A 24,232-nucleotide genomic window follows, 5' to 3' on the forward strand; every position below is an offset into this window, starting at 1 on the left:
GATGGGCAGTATTTAACACAGAGAACATACCTTCTTTCACTCAAAAGCAGCATGGTTTGTTTTTATGGGCACTTGAAACAGAAAATACCTCCATTTATATATTTCCTCTCCTTTGTAGCAAACACAGAGTCCCTGCTTCAGCAAGAATGAGCTTTAAAGGTAGCTTATTCAGAAAGACCATCTCAATTCTCATAACCGCCCAGTGCCTCCTCCTTGGGGCCCACTGTGCCCCTCAGCTGCAATCAGGTCTCTGAGAGGGAGGGGCTAGCTTGGTGCCTCAGTTTCCTCTTTAAAATCCCATTGACCTGTGGCTGACAGAACGGCTAAAAGCCTGACATCTGTCCTTCTGCTAAAGTACCAGAAATACAAACTCTCTGGGACTTTTGGGGGGGCGGGGATGCCACCCCTAGAATGATGAAAACGTTTCAGTAAGTGAAAAATCTGGAAGGAGCCTCAGCTTCAGAGGCATGAACATTTGCATGGGGCTAGAAGCTAACATAGGCCTTGACTGAGGGCGAGAGGGACTTAAAGGAGGTGGGGCAGATGAATGGAAAGAGAAATGGTGGGCAAACCCAGCCACAAGACTCAATGTACATATGTGACAATGGAACTGGGAATCTTGAGGAGTTAGGTGGGGTGAAACCGATAGAAGAGGGTGGGGCTGGGAATATGGCCTAGTGGGAAGAGAGCTTGCCTCGGATACACGAAGCCATATAGGTTCAATTCCTCAGCACCACATACATAGAAAAGGCCAGAAGTGGCGCTGTGGCTCACATGGTAGAGTGCTAGCCTTGAGCAAAAAGAAGCCAGGGACAGTGCTCAGGCCCTGAGTTCAAGCCTCAGGACTGGCAAAAAGAAAAAAAATAGAAGGGGGTAGAAGAATGATAGGGAGGGTGACTCTGATTAAGATATACTGTGTATGTAAATGGACATGTTACATTACAACCCATTTGCACAATGATTTGAAGATAGCAATAAATAAAAGAGGAAACAACTTAAAAAAAACACCAACCACACACACAACCAAAAAGCGAAATGGATTCAGAACAATAGTAGGCCAACACTCAATCTTCTCTTTCCTGACATGTCTGAGAACTAGATAAGAGTCAAGCTCCCGATGAAGCCAAAGGCAGTCATTGAGTGTTATAAAACTCAGTCTGCTAATGTAGAAAGCGGAGTTCATTTCCGGTGCCAGTATGCTCTTGTTAGGCATCCTGGGCATCCATCTTGACACCTGATGCCTTTTAGTTTTCCATTTCTGGGCTGGCACTATGGCAGCCCTGTCTACTTCCTCCTCACAAACCTCAGGTAAGAGAGTATGATGCCATAAGCCTTTCCACCTGCACAGGGCCGGGGCTTCCAGCAGCAGCGGCAAGAGCAGATAACAAGACCTCCTGGTGCTGTCAAGAAAATCTCAGCCTCATTGGACAGAACAACAGTCTTACCCTGTTCGAAAAGGAAGTAGGTTCGTGAGACTCGGACTCATTCTTTGATTGTATTCCCTGCTGCGTACATGGCTTAACTGCTCCTCTGGGTCCAAGAGTTCCCGGGGTTGGCTTTTCCAGCCCCTGGGGTTCTGATGAGCCTCATGCTGCCTCCTGGAGTCGGCCACCGAGATGAGGGTGTGAGCAGTCGGGGAGAGAGGGTGCTCACCCATCAAGTGCTCACCCAGCCCTTGCATGCAGCTCGGGATTTGATGATCGCTCATGTCCCCTTTGCCTGGCCCTGAAGGCATGTAAGCACCAGGGCGCGGCGTGTGCAGATCTAGACCCTCGTCCTACTGATGGTATGAAGTGTGTGTACGTGGGGGGGGGGGTGCTCTGAGGAATGGTTCATGTCATTACTGGACACTGGCTAATTTAACGACACTGGGCCTACCGTAGCTTAGCTTCCTGTGGTCCCCCACACTTCTGTTCCCCATCCTCTTCAAAGCAGCCGGAGGAGCGCAGAGCCACACTGGTAGAACTGCCCTACTTCCCTGGTGCCCCCGTCCTGCCTCCACTGTGCCAAGGGTGGAGGGAAGGCAGTGACGATTGCAATCTCCTTCTGCCTGCACCCCGATGTGCTCCTGAGGCGACTCCTCTGCCACTCTCCGCACAGAAGAGACTCCGGGCAGAGCTGGGGTGTCCTGTGGGAACACAGCACCAGGATTGATGAAACCACATTGCTGCTTTGGTGGGGGGGGGGTCCCCTGAGTCTCCCGCTTGGTGTCTCCTCTCACCAGGCCGCTCACGTTCTCCTCATTCCCATTCCTTGGTTTGCAGATGCTGTGTGTGCCCCTCATCTTGGGGTGTCAGCAGGTTGCAGAGATGACCAAGTTGTGTGTGTGTGTGTGCATGTGTGTTCAAGGATGTAAGGTGGCCCACCGCGTCTGTGGTGGTGATAGGGGTAATCACAATGAAACTGAACACTCAAGTAGAAAATGGTGTCCGCCCACAGAGATTGCTACCACCAACTGCTCCTGCGCAGGGGAGGGGCGGAGGCGCTGCTCCGGTCAGCTCGGTGATTCAGTAAGAACTGGAAGCACAATGGCTTTTTCACTCACTCTGCTTTTAACGGTTTATTCATAAAGCCATTTTTTTTCACTTTTCACTTATTTTTAAGGCCTTTCACATCTATCTACTCACGGTTTCTGTCTCGCCTTAACCTTTCCCTCTCTCAGCTCAGTTTTTCTTTATTCCCCTTTTTAAACTTCGAGCCGTTAAAAGTGGTATTGAGGTCCTGATTGCTTCGCTCACTGAAATGTTTACTTTCAGCATCTCGTGAAGGGTCTCTGTCCTGGGTTTTCAACTGCCACTATTCCTGTCCTCTGGTCTTTTTTGTATCACAAACTTGAATCTTCTTCATTCTTCTTACCAATATTCCTTTTCTCTCTTTTTTTTTAAAGGTGTAGCCCAGGCTGGTCTCGAACTCATGATCCTCCTGCCTCATCTTCCTCGTTGATTACCGGCGTGCGTCACCACGGCCGGCTATTCCTTTTCTTTAAAAGAAAGAAAGAAGGAAAGGAAAGGAAGAAAGAATAAAAACCCATGAAGCATCCTAGGATTCATGGCCTAGCAGGGGTTTGATTAAAGCATAACCCATTATTTCCATTAAAAGAACCTTGATTCCCTTCAGATGCGCAGATTAATTCCTGGGAAAAGTTCTCACAAATTTGCAAGACCTCTGCAGGCCAAAAGAAGCCACAAGAGCTGTTCCCATGCAAGCTTGCCCCTCATTTCCATTTTCCCTGACATGTGCTCTCTGAACAACAAATATCTACTGATAGCAACAAATCAGAGATCCAAGGAAAACAAATCAAAAGGGCATAAGAGAAAAGGATGTGATCTTAGTATATTAAAGGTAGAATACGGAACTGGAAGACTGGAGCAAAGCCTCGAAACTCTGGGTACACCGCCTTTTCCAGGGAGGCAGGGGCTCAATCTCAGTCTCCACCTTCGGAGTACTTTTAGATGTTGGCCTGAGCACCAGGGAAGAGTTACTGACGTGGGTCTCACAAGTACATCGCTGTCTGATTCCTGAGCTCAGGTGGTAATTGGAATGGGATGAAGGTGTGCCTCACTTCCCTTACCTGTGTGGATGGGAACCAGCCCTTGGGGACAGAGACGCTGTCTTCTCTGGTAAAAACTGCACTGGAAACCAACTGGCCAGAGGGTTGCTCTGACTCAAGTAGTGCCGCTGAGCATCATGGTCCCGGGCCTCCCTTTCCTTCCTCTTGCATGATTCCCGGGAACTGCAAGGAATCTCTTTTAAAGGATTCAACAAAACATACAACAGAGTCCATTTCATGGTATGATGGACTCTTCTTCAGAATTAAGTGAGCTCTCCAAATCTAATTACACACACACACACACACACACACACACACACACACACACACACACACGATGTCTTACAAGGCTTCAGGAACATTACGCCAACACTCCCTATCCAAGCCTTCTATCTACCTCGTCCCAGGTACACGATCACATACAAAGTTGCTAGAAATGCTAGACTTGGAGACCTAGGATGCGCTTGTGCATCCTGAGCTTTCAAACGCGTCCACCTTAAGCCCCCCAAGCAAAGAGACACTTGTTGAGCCCTGCATGGTACAGACTTTACAGGGAGCTAGTCTTCTCACGTGCTTCCTTTTCCTCTCTTTGCTTGGCTGTCCACAAAAGAGACCATGGCTGGTGGCCCTGACCCGCAGGCGAATCCTCAGATGCTGGAAGCTGGGAAGCTTCCCCTTTGGTTCACACACTGGGAAATTGCTTACCAAAGCTATCCAGTGCTACTCACCTGTCACTTCCTCTTTCTTGATAGAGGAAGATGAGGACTGAAAGATGACTCCCTTCATGTTTATGAGAAATTAAAAACTTTCCATCTTCACTTCAGAGAAGGAGTTGCTCATAGGGCCAGCGCTGGTTGAGTACTTGCCAAATCTGAAAGGAAAAGCAAACCTGGAGTGGGTTTGTTAGTTTATAGTATTCTGCGAAACCGGGTGATAGAAAAGGGTATTTGCATAAATCTGGCCAAAAATAACATCTTGGAATCTTGCTGCACTTTTTGCCTGAATCATACATTAAGGCTGTATTGAGATTAAAATGACTCCTCGCTTATTTAGGGAGCAGCTGGCGCAGCAGTTTGAGCAGATGGGCTTGGGGATTCTGAGCTGTTGAAGCCTGGAAATGGACCTGATGGAGGCTTTTCCACGGGGCCAGAAACATTTACTCAAGCCTCTGTCTACCCAGAAGTAGACTTCAAAGAGATGCCTGGTGCTCAGAGTGATTTCTCCTGGCCGGAAGTGCATGAAGTGGACGTGTTGTGAAGCAAGAACTCTGTGGACTCTCACAGGAAACAGGAGCACCTTCGAGCCTGGTTCCATGAACACTGACATTCCACTTCTTTCATTGTTTCAGCTGCTCCGTCCGCCTTGCGGCCTGCCTTCCTCCACCAGATAGTCCCAGAGGCCGAGCTTTACATTAGAAATCCTTCCTCGCGTGCCTCCAATTACTTTCACACACACACACACACACACACACACACACACACACACACACACACACAACCTTACGCATGACAATTAAGGGATCCTATATCAAGTTCATTTCCTCCAGTGGAAAAACAAACCCTCTAGAAATGTGCCCACAAAACCCCATAATACTGTATATTGTTTCATAGTGGGAAATTTTAGTTATTATTTCTATCAGTTTTATTTAATTGAATTCAGAAAAATTCAGAGAAAGGTGACTTCTTCAGTCTTGCTTCATTGCAAGCTGTAGGAAGCCAGAATTCAATGGGATATGGACTTTTGCCTGTGGACTTGAGCTCACAAGGAATATCTTTTTTTTTTTTTTTTTTGCCAGTCTTGGGCTTGAACAAAGGGACTGAGCACTGTCCCTGGCTTCTTTTTGCTCAAAGCTAGCACTCTAGCACTTGAGCCACAGCACCACTTCTGACTTTTTCTCTCTATACATATGGTGCCGAGGATTTGAACCCACAGCTTCATGTATGTGAGGCAAGCACTTTACCACTCGGCCATATTCCCAGCTGAATATTATCTTTCCACACAATATTTTCCTATACAGCTAAGTCCATCCACCAGAGTTTCCAAAGTCTAACTCAGGAAAACAAGACTTTCCAAGTAAAGAATTTTTTATTTGACCTTGCAACCACTGAGTTACGGATCTCATTGGGATTTGGTCTGAAAAATTATCATGACCACGATACTGCAGAATTTAGGAGTATGAACAGCACCTTTTGGTATATTTGTAACAACAGGCTTCTGGCTTTCTTAATTCCAGTTGCATGGTGGTGGCATGCCAAATTCTTGCCACAGATGTTTAAGTGACCTTAAAGACGAAACATTGAAAACAAAAGAAAACATAGGGTGTTTTTCAGTGCCCAAATATAGAAATGTTATTTCCTTCACATGCAATGGAGAATGTGGTAACAGATGAAATGAGAACCACAAAAAAATCATTTACAAAGGGCTCCTAGATTTCTTCACGGAAGGCACTATCGCTTTTCTAGAAGCATCTCCTGCTTGTACGTACCAAATCATATTCACATTTGCTTGTGCTTTCTTTATGGAGATAGGTTGTTTTTGGAGCAACCCAGCAAAAGCATAGTCATCACTCAGCTCCTAGGTTGTGGCCATGGCCATTACGATCCCCGGAGTTCACACAAATCGTGCCCACCCAGATTCTGGGAACAGTCAGCTTTCTGAACATTCGCTCCGCGTGCACAAGTAGCTTACGCACTTGACAGGTGAAGAGGCGAAGAGGAACATGAAAGGTGGCACAGTCATTCCCAGCGGCATGTGTACTCGTGTCCGCTGCGGAAGCAATCCTCCGCAGTGGGTAGTGAGGGAGCCCTCGCCCTCCCCTACCAGGGGGCTAGGTCTGCACACTTGTAAGCTGGAACATCGTCACAAGGCATTTCTGAAATGGATTCGTCTTTCTGACCTCCTTGTCACCGTATCTATCAATGAAAGCTAACAAATTTTCCCTCGCTTACGAATGCTTGAAAGCTTGAAATGCCTTCTTAGAAAATGTGGTTAGCCCATCAGTACAGAAAACTCTTACACGGTTTAGAGTTGAGAAAGAAACAACAGATCCATGCTGTTAAATTTCTCTCTTGGACCCAGCAGGGTCAGGGGAAGGGGAGGGGCAAACTGCATAGTGTTCAAACTGTGGACTGGAGGCTGGGAATGTGGCCTGTGGTAGAGTGCTCGCCTCATATACATGAAGCCCTGGGGTCGATTTCTCAGCACCACACATATATAGAAAAAGCCGGAAGTGGCGCTGTGGCTCAAGTGGTAGAGTGTTAGTCTTGAGGCAAAAGAAGCCAGGGACAGTGCTCAGGCCCTGAATTCAAGCCCCAGGACGGGCAAAACAAAACAAAACAAAACAAAATATGGACTGGAGTCATCTTCCCATTGCCTTTCCCAGATTGGATAAGATGGAGCTCACTGGCTCTTCATGCATGACACCAGACAAGCATTGTTTTAAGCATGAACATTTATATTTAATTTACATTTGAACAATTTGCACATAAATAACAATGTAAACCAGTACGTAAACATAAGATAAGTTTTGTTCTAGCAAAGTAAAAAGCCAATAACTTTGGTCAGTTTTAACTTTGAGGAGAGGGGAAGAAAAATAAAACCACTGTTGATTGTGGGCTCAACATTCACATGTAAGAGGCCTAAGAGGAAAGGGGTGATAGGAGGAGAAATCTTTACAAAAATTCTCAAAGACAAGAACACACAAAGGGACAACACTACAGGTGTCCATTGGGAATTTAAAATATTTGGTGTCAACGTCAGTGTGATGCTTTGGCTCACCTACAATTAAAGACTGTGTTTGTCCAACACCCACACATCAAAAATGGTCAGTCTTGAGCTGGGTGGGGGGTGGGGGGAGCTCAGGGGTCTTTGAGTGATTGCTAGCCTGTGCTAGGCTTTGAACAAAAAAAAAAAAAAAAAGTCTTGCCAGTTATAGGAACAGACAAGTAAGGCTCTTGGGTTTGTTTCCCTGGATTGTTTGAAGTTTGTTTAGTTGATGTGAACAAAATATTAAACACATAAAATGGGTTGAACAGTGATGTGTCAGTATTTGGGAAGGAGGGAGAAGAGAGGAAGCAGAGTGGTAAAAGTAATGAGCTTTGTATTTCTGTGACTTGACCATGACCACATAATCATAACCTGGCAAAACAAAAACATGGCTGAATCAGATTATCCTTGAAAACCCAAATGACGGATCTCTTTCTTTCTGGTTGTGATGTGGTCCTCTCCTGGTTTAGAGGTTCTAGGTTCTCTGGTAAGAGGCACAAGGGTGCCTGAGCTCTCATGTGATGCGATGTGATGTCATTCAGTTTGAAGCAAAGTCTCAGGAAGAGGTTCTTTTGCTCTTAGGAAAAGTAGGTTCTTTTACATGGCTTGGCTCACAATTGAAGTGGCTATAAATATATTATATATATATATACATACACAGGGTACAGTGGTATAAATAGATTTATAAATATACACCATTCTTTGCTACACTTTAAATGCCAACAGGTAATCTTTGGGCTTATTAGCACAGTAAGATAGAAAGACTCGGTCTATCTTTGCAGAGCACACACGCTCTTGTATTCTCTGGAATAGCAAATCATGAGCTAAGACATCCCTTTCGGCACTCCTGGACACACTCAATGAGGTAATTGTTGTTGAACAACTTTGCAATGCCCTTTCATCTTCAGTTAAATTAACTATAAATGCAAAAACACAAATACTGAGGAAACTGGAGTTTTACAGAAAAAAAAAAGAAATACAATTAATGTGTTGGGGATAGGAATCTTCATTACCCGCATTTTACCTAAATGACCACAATACCCGTTTTTCTTCTCTTTACTTTTTGATTGTGTTTGAAAATGTGGCCCGAGCCTAGCTACTGCAAATCCTTCCCGGTACAGCACCACCTTTGTGCAATTTTGACATTTACAAAACAAAAAACAAAAACCAACAGCAAAATGACACCCAGACTGAAGCCCTCAAATCTCTCACACACACAAACCCTCTGTGCTTTGGGACCATTTCTCAGTGGTTTTCAACATGGAGTTTTGTCTTCTTCACATTTTCAGATAATACATTGGGATGCAAAAGTCATGTGGCCACTCTGGTCATTCGATTTGAAGATAGGGAGGGAATCTTTCTTTCTTTCTTTTGGGAGATACAGGTTGGCAAAGCCTTCCTGTTATATTTTTGGTAAAAATTGTCACTGGTATAAACAAATTAAAAAAACACACAAAACAACTATCAACCAAAACAGAGAAGATTCCTTTTCTTGTTCTTTCTATTCAAGTTATTATTGGGTAATTCTGCACACCTACCCCCAAGTTATACAAGGCTGTATACATAGGATCTTATGAGGTAACACACCAAATGTCTAACTTTGGCAATACCAAAACCTCATTTCTGAAACGATATAGAGAGAGGTTGACTGAAGTCATATAAATCTTAGGTACTTAAAACAGATGTGCAGAAATTAATCTACAAAGAATGGCCACAAGACAATAAAATACAATACTTATACTCAAATTACCAAGAATCTTTCCAGTCATTGTAAACTTTTTTTTAATTATTGCTTTTTTGAATGATAAACTGTATAATAAATTAGGAAGGATTATCATTGAAAAAATAATTATGGCTAGACAATAGTCTTAGTAATGGGAAGGCTATGCAAACATATCCACACAAATATTCAAAATACACAGGTTCAAATATATAGACATGGGTGTAAATAAGTATATATAATATGTATATTATATGTATATATATATGTATATGTATATAGAGAGTCATTGCCTCATTTATGCCCTGAGATTTCAGTAACTTTGGAGTCCTTCTTTAATTTCTGGGAGGTGAGGAAAACCCACCAGCCAGCAAGAGAGCTTTCTTGGTAGATCTGGAATTATGTACAAGCAGTTTGCTTACAGGCACCCTGACTCACACAAGTCATAACTTAAGAAAGGACACAAAAACACTTGTTTTCTGGAAATCTTAAGGATCCATCGGTTCGACTGTTTCTTGTTTGACCTTTACAGGTCCCAGAGGTAGTGGTTTGCTGCGAGGCAACTTCATGAGGGAAAGGTCTGGTGACTCATAGAGGCCGCATCCTGAGGAGAGGAGTCCGCTCCCCAGGTTTCTTTGCAAAGCCACTTTCAGGCCAGTGTCTTCTTTCTCTTTTCTGACCACAGCTAGGATTTCCTTCTCCACCACAGAAGTCAAGTCGATGTTGTCCTCCATGTCTTCTAGCCGGTCGGCATTGTCGCTAATGTCAAACTTCTCGATTTCCTCGTTGATGCGGGTCAGGTCCTCGGCGGTCAGCCCGCCCGCGGGGGCCACGGGGCAGTTCCCCTTCAGGTGGACCTGCAGGCTGCACAGGTGGATGTAACTCTTATGGCACTGGGCACACTTGTGGGGCCGCTCCCGGGTGTGCAGTCGCTTGTGGAGCTTCAGGTGCACGAATTGGGTGAACTTGGCCGGGCACACCTTGCATTGGTAAGGCTTCTCTCCCGAGTGGAGTCGCAGGTGGGTTTTGAGATTGCTGGTGCTGCTAAATCGCTTGTGGCAGACCTACAGTGGGGGGAGGGGGGGAGAGGAAGGGGGTCAAGGAAGGAGACAGGGAAGACCAGCGATTAAGACATGCCAACAAGGAGGGCCAAGCGGGCCAACGCCCAGCAACCTGGAAGGCAAGAAGCCTCTCAAACAGGGATGTGGGAACGCAGCCCATGAGATGCTGCTTGTTACCCTGCTGTTTTCCCACCCTCTGGAAGCTAGCTTGTCATCCATCACTGCGGCCTGTCAGCGGCTAGAGGGAGCACCGGGGGTGGGAGTGGTGGTGGTGGTGGGGGGGGCGGGAAGCTGGGTAGTGCCAGCAGCCCCACCAAGGCAGGATTCTTGTGCAGGTTTCACAGGGTGGGGGGTGGGGGGCAACTCCAGATGTTTTCTACAAAGGTCAAAAGTCCTACCCAGAAAGCCCTGCGCGCACCTGGCACTCGTGTGGCTTTTCTCCTGTGTGCACCAGGTAGTGTTTCTGCAGGTGGGCGAGCTGAGTGAAGCCCTTGTTGCAAGTCTGGCATTTGAAAGGCCGCTCTCCACTGTGTACTCTCAGGTGGACCTGGGAAGAAGCCACATTGGGGGTGGGGGGAGAGAGGTTAGCTGTGCTGTCGAGATCGGGGTGAGCTCTGACATGGAATAGTTCTGCTCCAAGATGCAGGGGTTAGTGATGCAATATTCCCAAGCAAGGCATCAAGACAAAGCCTTACAGAATCGCAAAGCTCCTGTGTTTGTAGAATGTTCTAGTGGGGCTTGAGCTACGAGAGCGAACGTGATGGGCTAGCAGGGCGTGACAGTCGCCCAATTGCCACATGTTTGTTCTCAGGAAAGGGAAGGCAACTTGTCCCAAAGCCACATAGCTAGGAAGGGCAAGAGCAAAGCGGAATCCACGCACACACCAGGCTGGGCCTGGGTCTGCAAGCAGCTCGTAGGCAGCAGCAAGGGAGCCAAGCCCACACACGACATGCCCTGGTGGGCGCCACTGTCTAAGGCCTACCTTGAGATTGGAGAGCTGGCCAAACGTCTTGGCACAGACGTTACACTCATACTTGATCTTGCCGTTCTGCTTCTTGAGTGGGTAGGGGAGCGTTTTGTAGCCCGTCATGTTTCTTTTGTTCTTAATGAGATTCATGGCTTCCTCACTGCTGGGGGCGGCCATCACTGCTGAGGTAGCTTTGGGTTGGACCACGTGTTCCGACGTGGCGGCTGTCCCCGCCGTTGGAGAGCCACTCGTGGGGCTGCAGGTCTTGTCCTTCATGCTGGCTGCAGCCCCGGTGAGGGAAAAGGCACTGTGGGGTGCTGGGAGCAGCACTTCCCGGGGGTGCTCAGGAGGAAGCAGCCGCCGGGCTCCTTCAGAGGGCAGGGAGCTGGGCAGGGAGGCCGGGGCGAGCATGGGGTGCGGCAGGCTGCCCCCTCCCAGGAGGTTCCCGTAGACAGGGTACAGCCTGGGGAACAGGCTGAAGTTGTTGATGCCATTGATGTTGCAATTCATGCCATAGGGGGGCAACAGGAGCTTGGGGTAGTGAGCATTGTAAGAGGGGAGGAAAGTGGGTGGGAGGTGGGGGGCAGGGGTGTATCCAGGGTAAGAGCCCAGGCCTTCGGCGGCGCCATAGGGTGTATTCCAGTAGGTGTAGGAGTCCCGGGGTTCTTGCGAGCCGGGGGCCAGGGGGGACACGGTGGTCCCAGGGCTGCTGTGAGGGCTGGAACTTTTGAGGCTGTGCTCAGGGCTGCTTCTGGCGGAAGGACTTGGGGTGGTGGACGATGGGAGTGGGGAATGGGTGATGTAAGTTGGTCTCTCCATCCCATAGGCCAAGGAAGCTTTCAAAAAGTCTTCTGGCAGAGGGGCTCGGATAGGGTAGACTACCCGAGGGTACACGGGCTTATCGGGGCTCCTGATTTTCCTGAAGTCATCCAGGTCCTTTTCTGGAGTGTAGGGTGAAATGTTAGAACGGCACAAGTCCTTCCCTTTGGAGGGGTTGGAGTCCATCTTTAGGATTTCTTTCACACTGTATTCTCTCTTTGGAACGTTCTTTGGGCAAAGTTCATGTGTATCAGCACCGCTTTGCTTTGGGTTGCTGTGTGCTGGTGCTGAAATAAAGAAGACAAAAGTGGTTACTCAGAGGGCTGTACCAGCTGAAGTGAAATCATGAGAGCTGTTCTGTTCTTGTGAAAACCTGAGCAGCAGTTGGTGACAAACAACTGCCACCTGGCTTCAATGCCTCTTACTCTGGAGGCCCCGGCCACCCACTCAGAAGGGCTGGCTCCATTTCCTCCAGAACCAAACGACAGTGCTTCCATTTGGACAAACTGTGTGACAGAAGAAGGCCGTCCACACAAGGATGACCAATGCATCAAAAGCAGAGGTGGCGTGTGTGTGTGTGTGTGTGTGTGTGTGTGCGTGTGTGTGTGTGTGTGTAAAATACTGGGGTTGTCACCTGTCATTCGGATGCTCTGTTTAGGTTACCTAAAAGACGTCAGTGTACCCCACAAACTAGATGTGAAAGATAAATATTCGTTTCAAGTAATGAATAGCCATTAATTTTCCATTTGATTCTTGTTTAGGAGGAAGTAAAGGCAGAGCTCTGTTCAAAGCACCTGTGCCAAATAGACACGGACACGGACACCACCCCTTCTGCTGCACTGGCTGATGGTACTGGCATTTCACCTTGGTTCTGGTCTAACCAGGCTACCCGCAGAGCTGTCTCTTGGAATCCTGAGGTGTGACCAGTCACCTCTGCCAAACCACAACAGGTACTTCCTGAGCCAGTTCAATTACTTATAGCACCAAGGAAAACAGAGGCAGCTCAGAAGAAAGCATTTATCCCAAAGTCGGCAAAGATCCCTCAGTAAACGACTGTTTAAGAACACGAGCCATGAGAACCGTTTTAGGCTCTCGGTGGCCCGCGCCTGTCCATCACATAGAGAACACACGAGGCCGTCAGGAAAACGCCTGTCAGAGCAGAAAACACCGCAAGGCCTCTGCTCAGGCCCTACAACCAGAGAAACACGTGGGATGCGCACTGGTTCCTAGCGCCCTCGTTTAAACCAGCACAACTGCCCCAGGAACATACTGAGAGCAATAGCCTGGGTGTGGGCGCAATGTGGAGTATCGGCAGGGCGCTTTGGCTTTGGCAATGGAAGATGTAGCAGGTTCTGGGATTGTTCGGAGGCCAGTGAGTAAGTATTCTTTAGTACCTTACAAAATGTGCCTGCTTAGCTGGGCACTGGTGGCTCGTGCGTGTAATCCTTGAGACTCAGGAGGTTGAGATCTACGGATCATGGTTTGAAGCCACCCTGGAATGGCTGGAAGGTCTGTGAGCTTATCTCCAATTAACCAGCAAAAGCTGATGGAGTTGTGGCTCAAGTGGTAAAGCACCACCAACCTTGAGCAAAAAAGGAAAGTGCCCAGTACCTGAAGTTCAAACCCGTAGAGTGACACCCCCAAAATAGAAATGAACAAATAAATAAAACACCTAACACATATCTGGCTTGATTTAATGGAGGAAGAACTCTAGGCTTGTTACCCTATGAGACTCGTTGAACTCCAGAACGAAACCTTTCAGATCCAGGCTGACAAGCTGTGGGGAGGATTTGATTCCAGCTTGAGGGCCTCTTAGAATGTTATCTGCTAGTTGTTATCAAGGGCTCCTCTGGGCCGGCCAGAGGCCCAAGAATAAACACGGGGAACAACAGTATTGGGGAAGATACTGATGGAGGCAGGGATGGAAAGGTTGTTGAGGGAGGGCACTATCTGAAGCCACTAACCCAAAATAAATACTGCTTATCAGGCCAATATCAATCTTTCAGTGAGGGCCAGCAGCAGGAAGTTCAAATTGTCACTTTTGTCTTTTGAAGCTGAGGCGGTAAAGGCAAGGAAAGACAACTAAGTTGGAAAACTGATAGGCAAGACATCTCACAGCCTTGGGAAGGAATTTCATGGAGGTGGAGGGTACGAGGAGCCACTGTAAGGAAACTGAAGTATGGAAGTGTCACCTCATAACTTTTGGCGCCACTTCTATGAGGCAAATGACATCTAAGAATCAGAATTGCTTCTCCCCAGTGGCTTTCAGTGCTCGCAATTGTCTTAAAAAAATAACAAACTTGGGCTATTAAAAAGCATCCAAAGTTTGCGTCTATTCACAGAACTGAATATGCTTTCATGTAGAATTATGTGTTCTTTTCAAGCACCAAGAAAAAAAGCCAGAATCTTTCATTTTCTACGAAAAAAAATACTCAGTACACAGTGCCTAGTGTACAGTCAATGCATAATAAATGTTTGCTCTCTCTGCTGTCTTCAGCTAAGCAGATTTGTGCCTTATTCTAAAAAAAAAAAATATTCCGAGAGGAGCTAACGTTAGTTAGCCTCTGTGAAATGCTCTGTAGGTGGAAATTGTGAAGTCTCTATGAAGGGACATTTTTAAAAACGCATCCTTCAGCAGCTGAGTAATCAGGAGAGTTGGTGTCATTTCTGACTCCTACTTAGCACCAGTTTGAGTTAACATGAAAAAGAAAAATCAAGATCTGTTTTTGTTCTTAAATCTTAAATGGCTGTAGGCGGACGGAGTCATTTCAAGAGTGAGCCGCTTCTGAAGGCTCTGAATGGCTTAATTATGCCGACTCACATTTTCGATCTATATTAAGAACCCCCAAGACTACAAGAAAGAACCTAGAAGTTCTGCAGTAGGCAAAACAAAGTCTGTTTTCAACTGAAACTGAGAAAGCAGATTAACATTTAGAAGTCTATAATTTGGTCAACTGTTTTCTAGATGGGTTAGTTAGATAGAACAAAAATAATTGGGTGGTGTAGGAACTTAATAGTCCATTTTTTTCTTTTTGCTATCCTTTTTTTTTAAATTGCCAATAACTGATTTCTGGTTACTTATTTTTCTTTAGTTTGTCCTTGTCCCTTCTAAGCCATCATTACCATGAAGTACCATACAGGAGGTCTGCACAAACTTCTATTATGCTCTAGCATAGAACCCCATACAGCTCACTGTGGCCACGTAATCCACCTAGGAGGCTTGATGAAATAGTGGAAATTTTCCTGATCAGAGTCTCAATCATCAGTTGCCACACCTAAGCCAACTGGTTTCACAATCGGCAGCAGGAATCTTGTTATGTGACTGGTTATTGTTATTATTATGGATGTTGGACAACAATGATGAGGACCTAAAATTGCTAACTCGCCACTTTAGAAAAATTCTGCAGAAATCCAGGGGGACATTTCTTTGGAAGGAGAAAGGCATCGTTTCCTCACACGCATGACACACAGAATGCTTCTGAACATAAGGAATAAACACTTGACTCTTTTGGGAAACAAAAATATTAGATCTTTAAAACCTTTGACTAGCACGAAGTGAGGCAAGTATGGAAAAGGTTTCTTTGTGGTTATAATTATTAAGAATGTGTGTGTGCGCGCGCATGTGCGCGCACACGCATGTGCACAGGTTAGTAGGGTTTCAGTTTAGAGTCTTGCACTGTGGCTTGGCTTTTTCCACTCCAGGCCGACTCTACCATTTAAGCTACACCCCCACTTGACCCTTTTTGGTTATTAAAAAAAATAAAAAAAGAGTGGAATGGGAGAGGGGAGGCTTGGGGGTGGGGGAAGGGGGTGCTCCCAGTGGTCTTACTGTTTTAACAAACTAAAAGGGAAAGATTCCCTAAATTCCTAAGTGATTGGGCTGAAGAAATGGAAGGTGTCTCAGAAGAGGAAGTGAGAAGGTGAGAGAAGCAGTGTCCCTTTGTGTCTTTCTCCTCTGGCCCCTTAGCACTCCTGTTGAAACTACTTTGTTCCCAAACACCCCATTATCTTTCCCATTACCTGGGAGTATACTGAGGGTTTCTGTTTGCAAATCCTAGGATATTATCCTTTTCTTTTTTTCTAGGTCTAAGATGGGAACTCGAACTCGGTACCTGCTGCCTCTTTTGTTCACTGGCCAGCCCTCTACCAACCAAGCCACATCGCCAACGCCTAGGATGAGATCCTATGAAACTTGCATAGTCCTAGACTTACTTGCAGAGATCCAAAGGAATTCAAGCAAACAGAACAGTTTGAAATGAAACACTAGATAGGAGAGCTGTATTATTTGATGAGTAGGATATATAATCGGCATGTTACTTGATCTTAAAGTTGACTAAAAATTTCAATTGATGTTAAAAATAATGTTTAGGGGCTGGGGATATGGCCTAGTGGCAAGAGTGCTTGCCTCATATACATGAAGCCCTGGGTTCCATTCCTCAGCACCACATATATAGAAAACGGCCAGAAGCGGCGCTGTGGCTCAAGTGGTAGAGTGCTAGCCTTGAGCGGGAAGAAGCCAGGGACAGTGCTCAGGCCTTGAGTTCAAGCCCCAGGACTGGCAAAAGGAGGAGGAGGAGGAAGAAGAAGAAGAAGAAGAAAGAAGAAGAAGAAGAAGAAGAAGAAGAAGAAGAAGAAGAAGAAGAAGAAGAAGAAGAAAAGAAAAAAAAAGTAATGTTTATTCCAAATGTCTGCATGTGAACGAAAACAATTTGGTCTTCGGGAAAAGCAAATGAGAGGATATTTTTTAAAAAAACAAAATCAGTCTAAGGCAGGTAGATGGTGGTTTGCTCATGCTTGTAATTCTAGCTGCTCAGGAGGCTGCGATCTAAAGATCGAGGCTTAAAGCCGGCCCAGCAGGAAAGTCTGTAGATTCTTAGCTCCAATTAACCACCAAAAAGCTAGGAATGGAGCTGTGGCTCAAGAGGTAGAGCCTTGAGCATAAAAATGCTAAGGAACAATGAATGCCTAGAATTGCATATAGAAACAAAGGAAATGGATGGGTCTGGGGGTAAAGGGTAACAGGGAATTCTTTCCCTGAAATGTTCCTTTAAATTAAAAATGATATCAAAACAAAAAGTTATGAAAATCTCAGACATAGTTTTAACTTTTGAACCCAAAGGAACTTTCTTTTTAAACTGCTATACGATTTAGCAGCCCACGAACTTAAAACCATTGTTACAACTAAGGTTAGAATTTTAAATTAATTCTTAAATTATTCCCAATGATCTTTTGAGCATAAACTAAAGTGAAGAAGGCTTTTGCAGAAAGAGGTCATGACAGCAACTTTAACCAAATGGAGAAAGTAAAAGCTTATAAACCGAAGGAACTGACAATTTGTTAAGATAAAGTGATAGGTGGTTATTGTAAATCTGATTAGAAGATCAGATTAATTTGTTTTACCATAAGGAAGGAAGCTAAGAAATAAAATCTTTAGGGTTATTCCATTTGAATAATAGTTGAAAAATCATGACAAGACTTTTTTTTAGAAACAACCTCTTTGATGTTCTAGATCAGCCTATTCAAGGGGGGCAATCGCTACACTATTCCAACATACAGTTCCAGCCACTCACAAGGGATTCAGTATGCCTACCACAATCCCTATTCAATTTTCAACCAAATCTTTTTCTGTATACATTAAAATTGCATCTACAAAAAAATAATAAAATTGCATCTACAGTATACAGTATGTATTTCTTACTGTACCCTTCTGAATTCCATATTCAAAGTAGATGATCATGTTTCATAACAAGGGATAGGGACTACTTTTTTTTTTAATCCCTCTTTCTAGTCCCTAGTTTAAGCCACCTACTTTGTAAAACAGATGACGAAGACATATAATTAAACAACATGCTATTAGCTCATAGGGCCAGAACTGACATTACTGGCGTTACTTTTTTTTTTTTTTTTTAAATAATCCACTTACTGAGATTCATCCCCGTGAGCTCTCCAGGATAAGGGTAGTGGAGTCTTTCTGCAAAGTCCCGACAATACCACACAAGAAGTTCCTGGTTGGCAGGGATGGGTTTAATGGTGTAGAAATAGATGTTCATCCCGTTCTGACACGCAGCCAGGCTTTGCTCCTGGGCATAGTGCGCCGGATTCACATAACGCATCCAGTTGCTTTTCTCCTCGTTAAAGCCATCAATGAAGTGGTGAAGTTCCCCTCCGGAGTAAATCTGTCCAAAAAGAGAAGACAGACGTGCTGTTTCGGAAAGGAAGCTAGCCCAGAGCGATGGAAAGCTTTCTCAGCACCTGGATTCCTGCTCCCTTCCACTGCCCAGAATCAATCAGGGTGGCAAGCGTCAGCTTGAATCAGCAGAAATCAGGGCGGAAACAGGTAAGGCACTGGGTGTCAGTTACCTTTTCCATTTCAGTTGTATGGTCTTTTCTTGGGGGTGGCGGATAACCAAAGAATGAAACTGATTTCAACTACCACTGAGAAGCACTTGGCTGTAACAGTGAATGACAACGGGGCGACGCTGCTAACCTGAGTTCGGACCACGGTGACTTTTAGTGCTTTGAGTCACTGGGTAGAAGAGCAAGCTGACTGCGTCAAACTGAGGCTCAGCTTTTTCTATGGCCACTGTGCTAGCTGTTTCCTACACCCCCGCCCAAGGCTCAAACTATACAAACATCCTCCACCCCCCCCCCCAACCTTTGAGTCCTAAAGTAACACTTGTTCATATGAATACTTGGAACTGTGCCTTTTTGTGGGAACCCTGGGTGGGGCAAAGGTGAATTTCACCTGCCATAACAAAGAGAGCACTGGGACAGAGGCCACAGTGTGACAGTGTACGGAAGAAGTCACTTTTCCTCTTGGTAAACATGTTCAGCCTTGTGCTTCTTCTTTTCCAGCCTAAGGAGGGAAGCGAGTCCCCCTTCTATCTGAGAAGAGCTTGGCTAAAACACCACATGCTGAGCCCCAGGCTTGAGCTTTTGGAAAACAAAACAAAACAAGACAGGCAGAAACTGTGCGGTTCTTTAAATGCAATGAATGCATAAAGAAGAATCCCAAGTCTTGGAGGGGGGGGGGTCGGGGGAGGGAAGGTGGGAGAAAAACGAGGGAGGGGGTAACCAGTATGCCAAGAAATGTACTCACTACCTGATGTCTGTAACTGTAACCCCTCTGTACATCACCTTGACAATAGAATTAAAGTAAAAAAAAAATTCCAAGTCTGTCCTGGAGTAAGACTACCTCTGGTTCACAGATGTACATACGGTGCTGGCCAAAAGACAGAGTTAAGAATAGGAAAAATCAAAGGATGCAGCTCACTGAAACCACATGGCAAAGCTCACTCCTTACCCTTCGGCAAAGATCTCACCTCCTCAGACTTAAAGAGTTTTCTTCACCACGGACAGCCAATGCCTGGCCATGTGCTGGCCCTCAAAGTGACTTCTTTCCTCTCTGCCCCCGACTACGCTAGTCTCTGAATCCTTCCGTATCCCGCTCCAACGCGACCAGAAATAAAAAGGAACTCTGTCCCTTTAACACAGGCAGTAAACATCAGAATCACTTTCTTTTAAGAGTAACTTCCTGTAAATTGTGAAGGGGGAAATACATGTGGCTTCATCAAAGCAGCTTGTGAGAGCATTTGCGGTGTGTTTTGTTAAGAGAAAATGGAACAAGGCTGGGTGAATTGGGCTATCAAGAGGGGTTTTCAAGTTTGTTTACTCTCATGAGCAAACTTCCAGGAACACAGGGTTCCATCACTACTCTAGCCCTTCTCACTGGGGCGGAAACTGCTTTCTAAAGCTACTGGTATTTTGATTCCAGTCAGCTTTCCATGGACTACCATTTACTGTATCCTCCTTTAAAAACAGAGCTGCCAACGCCATGAGCTCACACGCACACACACATACAAACACACCCACCAGAAAATAAAGGCGTGCGTACGTCAAATGAACACGGTGGCTTGTCACCTGGCTTCATTTCCATCTATTATCAAGAAGACTCAAAACGTGCTGACTCACAGTACAGTTACAAGAAATGTCATTGCTTTCTCAACTCCAACATCTCTTTGCCTGTGGAATTTGCATACAACTTTTTCTTTCCTCCCAACAGATGTTCAGATTCCTCCAGCCAGCAAAAGTCAGGATGCTTTTAGCAACATCAGAGAAGTTATCTCCTACTATATTCTTGGCATGTAAAGGAGAGGTTTGAATAAATCCTCCTAAGCAAGTCTTTCTTGGGAGGCTAATTCCTAAGAAGGTTACTTTTATGTAAAGAGTCACTAAAAGGAGTGAACAGGAAACTGGGACAGACATAGGAGATTCATAAGTATTTCTTGCCTTTAAAAAATAAGTTCTTGGGGCTGGGGATATAGCCTAGTGGCAAGAGTGCCTGCCTCGGATACACGAGAGGCCCTAGGTTCGATTCCCCAGCACCACATATACAGAAAACGGCCAGAAGCGGCGCTGTGGCTCAAGTGGCAGAGTGCTAGCCTTGAGCGGGAAGAAGCCAGGGACAGTGCTCAGGCCCTGAGTCCAAGGCCCAGGACTGGCCAAAAAAAAAAAAAATAAGTTCTTCAAAATGATCCCATATTAAAGAGACAAGCTGCATTGTCTTAATTACAACCTCAATATATGCCTCAAAAGAATTTCTTGGCAATAAAAGCAAAACAAAAGTGCACCCCCTTTCTTATAAGTGATGTAGTGAATATATTTTAAGCATGAATAATTAGCAAATAACAAAGGACAGCACACAATTCTTAGGGAATCTGTAATTGTTCTCTTGTGCTCAACAAATAGTAGAATACATTTCTGGAACTTAAGACTTCCTAGGTTAAACACACACACACACATACACACACACACACACACACACACACACACACACACACACACACAAAAAACCAAGTCTCTTGGGAATAGCTTCTAAGTAATCTCCTAACAAAAATCTTTCATTATACTTGTCCAAAAGATATTAACGGGGGCTGGGGATATGGCCTAGTGGCAAGAGAGCTTGCCTTGTATACATGAGGCCCTGGGTTCGATTCCCCAGCACCACATATACAGAAAACGGCCAGAAGTGGTGCTGTGGCTCAAGTGGCAGAGTGCTAGCCTTGAGCAAAAAGAAGCCAGGGACAGTGCTCAGGCCCTGAGTCCAAGCCCCAGGACCGGCCAAAAAAAAAAAAAAAAAAAAAAGATATTAACGTTTTTAGGTTAAAATACCAGCCCAAGTGAGCAGTTCAATTTTGGTTATTACTATGTAGCCATTTTATCAAAGTATTCAGCTAGTGTGTTGTGTATGTGAAAATATACATTAACATTAAATATACATGACCATTAACATAAAATTGGTTATGAAATGTAAGTAAGCATCTGTCGATTTTCTTTCTGGTGGTACTGACTAGGCAAGTGTTCTACCATTTGGACAAATTGAAAAACCAAATATACCAGTGACATGGGAAGATGGACTCTGACTTCTCTCTGTGCTTAGTCTTGATTCAGACTTGAACGAAAAAAATTCCATCTCACTAGTGCCTTGATATTGATATTCCAAAGGAGACATATAAACTAGGTCTTTTTGTGTGTGCAGGTAACTGGGGCTTGAACGCAGTGCTTTCTTTCTTTTTTTTTTTCCAAGCTTGGCACTCTTGTCACTTGTAGTACTTAAGCTCCAGCTCCACTTCCCACTTTTAGTTGGTTAATTGGCACAAAGTGTCTCATGGACTTTCTTGCCCGGACTGGCTTTGAACTATGATCTTCAGATCACGAGTGAGCCACCAGTGCCTTGTTGTAGTACGGGGTCTTTTGAATGTATGATAGAATGGAGTTTATCATCTCACATTATGTGAGCACTTTCCTATGCTTTGGAAGTAACTTACACGTTAAATTTAGTGTTGCGGTGCAGTTGAATTTAAGGGCCTCCGTGGTCCTCCTTCCCCCTTCCCTAAGCCCTCTTTCACCCATCCTCACCCATCTTTCAGGGTTGTTTTTATCCAAAGTATCAATTATGTAAACTCTTCATTCAACTAACATTAACGCAGCAAGCAGTCAAGAAGGGGTGAAATCTTAAGTCATGGTGTCTCATTACTACTTCCTTGAAGAGGCATAAAAATGAACCTGGCCCAGAAGCAAGCAGCGCACCATTTCCTTTCATCACAAAGCTCTAATGAGTTGCAAAAAGTCAGTCCCACTGAGCCCATTATTGCCACTACTAACCACCCACCCTTTGTATTTCTGGACTGAACATTTAACTAGTTTCATTGCTCAGAATTCCCTATTTCCACGAGGAACCCCCATCCCCACCCCACAAATACTTGTGGGTGAACCCCAGCGTTTCTCAACGCTTGCTCTTATAGCTTCAGTTCCCTGCCCCCCCCCCTAACATTAAACACATTAAAAAATTTGTTTTGTTTTCTTACTTACCCGCCAAAAATATTTCCTGTTGGCATTTTTGGGAACTGTCTCACTGGTGTAGACTTCACCTACAAGGGGCCCAAATCGAGTTCCCTGTGGTATATATTCTTTACTCAGCACTCCGATAATCTAAAAGGACAAACATGGGAAACAATTACTTGTACTGTAACACGTGACCCACGCTTGTTCACTGAACTGAACTGTCAAGTGGCAATCCAGTCAACAGGGCAGATCAGACATTGGTGAAGCCTCAACTCTGAACAGGTGTGTAGGAGGACCGACTTATCTAAGATCTCAAATCAGGAAGCAAATATTCAGCCAAGCATTCACATAGTCCAAGGGATTACTCTCCACCAACGGAAGGGCTTTACTTTATTATTACTCCTCATGCTAGGAGATCAGAGAAGATAACCATTCTGTTTGGAGAATAAGACACAGTAGAATAAGATGGTCAAGATTAGATGATTGCAGCTCTCCTCCTAGTTTCCTATTTCATTCTCCCTCAAACCATAAACATAGTGTACTCTAGGGAAATAAAACAGTTTTAACCTCAGAAACCAAAACGATGCTCTTTAGTTGTTCCACAAAGGCTCAAGGAACCAGAAACACATTAAGGTTGTTATTTTATTTTTCATCCCAGATGAGCTCTCTCCTCCCTACCCCCATAGCTTGTAAGTTCTCTTTAATGGAAGAAAGATCTTTCAAATAACTTTGTTCTTCTCTGACATCTATTCAAGAGTGGTCAAAGGTCTTCCTTTGAGATGGAATTTATACTGAGGAGCTGTGGGTTCTAAGCACTGTGGGTTCTAAGATCTGAACAAATGACCTTCTTAGACTCAATGCATTTTGACTCTGGAGGGCCTTACCAAAGAAACATGCTAACTGTGCCACAGCTCCTGCTTGATCCTCAATTTCTTTTGAGAGAATTAAAAAAAAAATCAATCAAGAATCAGGAAGCAATTCATCACTATCTAAAAGAACTCCAGAAACAGTCCTTTATACCATTTTCTAGTTAGTTTCATTTTGGTCTTAGTCTTTTCCCTTTCCTATTTTTGATTCAAAACAGCCTACAAATTAATTACAGAATACCTTTTGAAATAGACCAATGGGTGGAGTAAAAGATATTTATTACCAAGGCTGGGGGTGTGGTTCAAGTGGTAGGTCACTTGTTTGCCCAGCAAACACCAGTTCAACACAGGAAAGAAAAAGAAAAAGAAACAAAATAGAGAAGGAGAAAATTTACTCCCAGTTCTATTATTCCTGGTAGCTCCTGTGTGATTTTGGTCCTGAAATATCAGACACAGACACATGAACCCTCACTGGTTCAGATGGCTTACAATGGAGTGTGAAATTTGGGTTATGAAATCCACTGCTACCTATTAAAGCTCATCAAGAATTTAAGCTGCTGTCTCCCAGGGAAAAGGAACACCTACACAGCAGTCTTTCTCCTGTAAGTTTCTTATCAGGACATGATTTATTTTCTAAATGAATTTAATATTCAATGTACATGTCAATGGAGCATACTCAAGACTCTAAAGAAAGAGAAAAAACTTCCTACACCTAACACAAGTTGAAACAAGGCTGGTAAGCTCTAGTGTTATTTTTGGTCCTTTATGAATTTCTGGCAGAGAGCTGAAAAAAGCAGATGTTCAGTTCGTCCTCCTCCTCAGCCTTCATTTACATCTATCTGCCCTTTCAGGAACAGTTGGTTGTCATTGGTATTGTTCGCAGCTCAACCGCTGGCGATGGAAGGGGGCATCTCCGAGCAGTCTCAAGATAAAAAGACATCCTGAAAGCCCCAGTAGACTTATTTGTTCAGAGGTTCATTGTCCAGGACATATTATTGGACATATTATTAATTTGGAAAATTCATGGAATTGCCTTCTGTGACACACAAATCATTAGGCATTCACATTGAAGTGATTATTCCATAACACTGAAATGACAAACAGGAAAAACAAATAATACCATTTGTTGGTGAGCTAATA

General features: G+C 44.7%; 1 protein-coding gene across 2 annotated transcripts in view; it reads right to left on the minus strand.

Moving 5' to 3' along the window:
• Positions 1-8,690: 8,690 nt before the first annotated feature.
• Positions 8,691-24,232, minus strand: part of Prdm1 (PR/SET domain 1) — a 99,269-nt gene continuing 83,727 nt past the window's right edge. For both annotated transcript variants that reach the window (XM_048353755.1, XM_048353754.1), the window contains exons 3-7: positions 22,254-22,373; positions 17,806-18,058; positions 11,079-12,169; positions 10,515-10,643; positions 8,691-10,099 (exon numbers count right to left, since the gene is read on the minus strand). In XM_048353755.1, coding sequence (XP_048209712.1) covers positions 9,524-10,099; positions 10,515-10,643; positions 11,079-12,169; positions 17,806-18,058; positions 22,254-22,373 — 2,169 coding nt within the window. In that variant the 3' untranslated portion in view covers positions 8,691-9,523. The remainder of the gene's footprint in view (positions 10,100-10,514; positions 10,644-11,078; positions 12,170-17,805; positions 18,059-22,253; positions 22,374-24,232) is intronic.

The sequence above is a fragment of the Perognathus longimembris genome, chromosome 9 (assembly GCF_023159225.1).
Source record: "Perognathus longimembris pacificus isolate PPM17 chromosome 9, ASM2315922v1, whole genome shotgun sequence".
Taxonomy (NCBI): domain Eukaryota; kingdom Metazoa; phylum Chordata; class Mammalia; order Rodentia; family Heteromyidae; genus Perognathus; species Perognathus longimembris.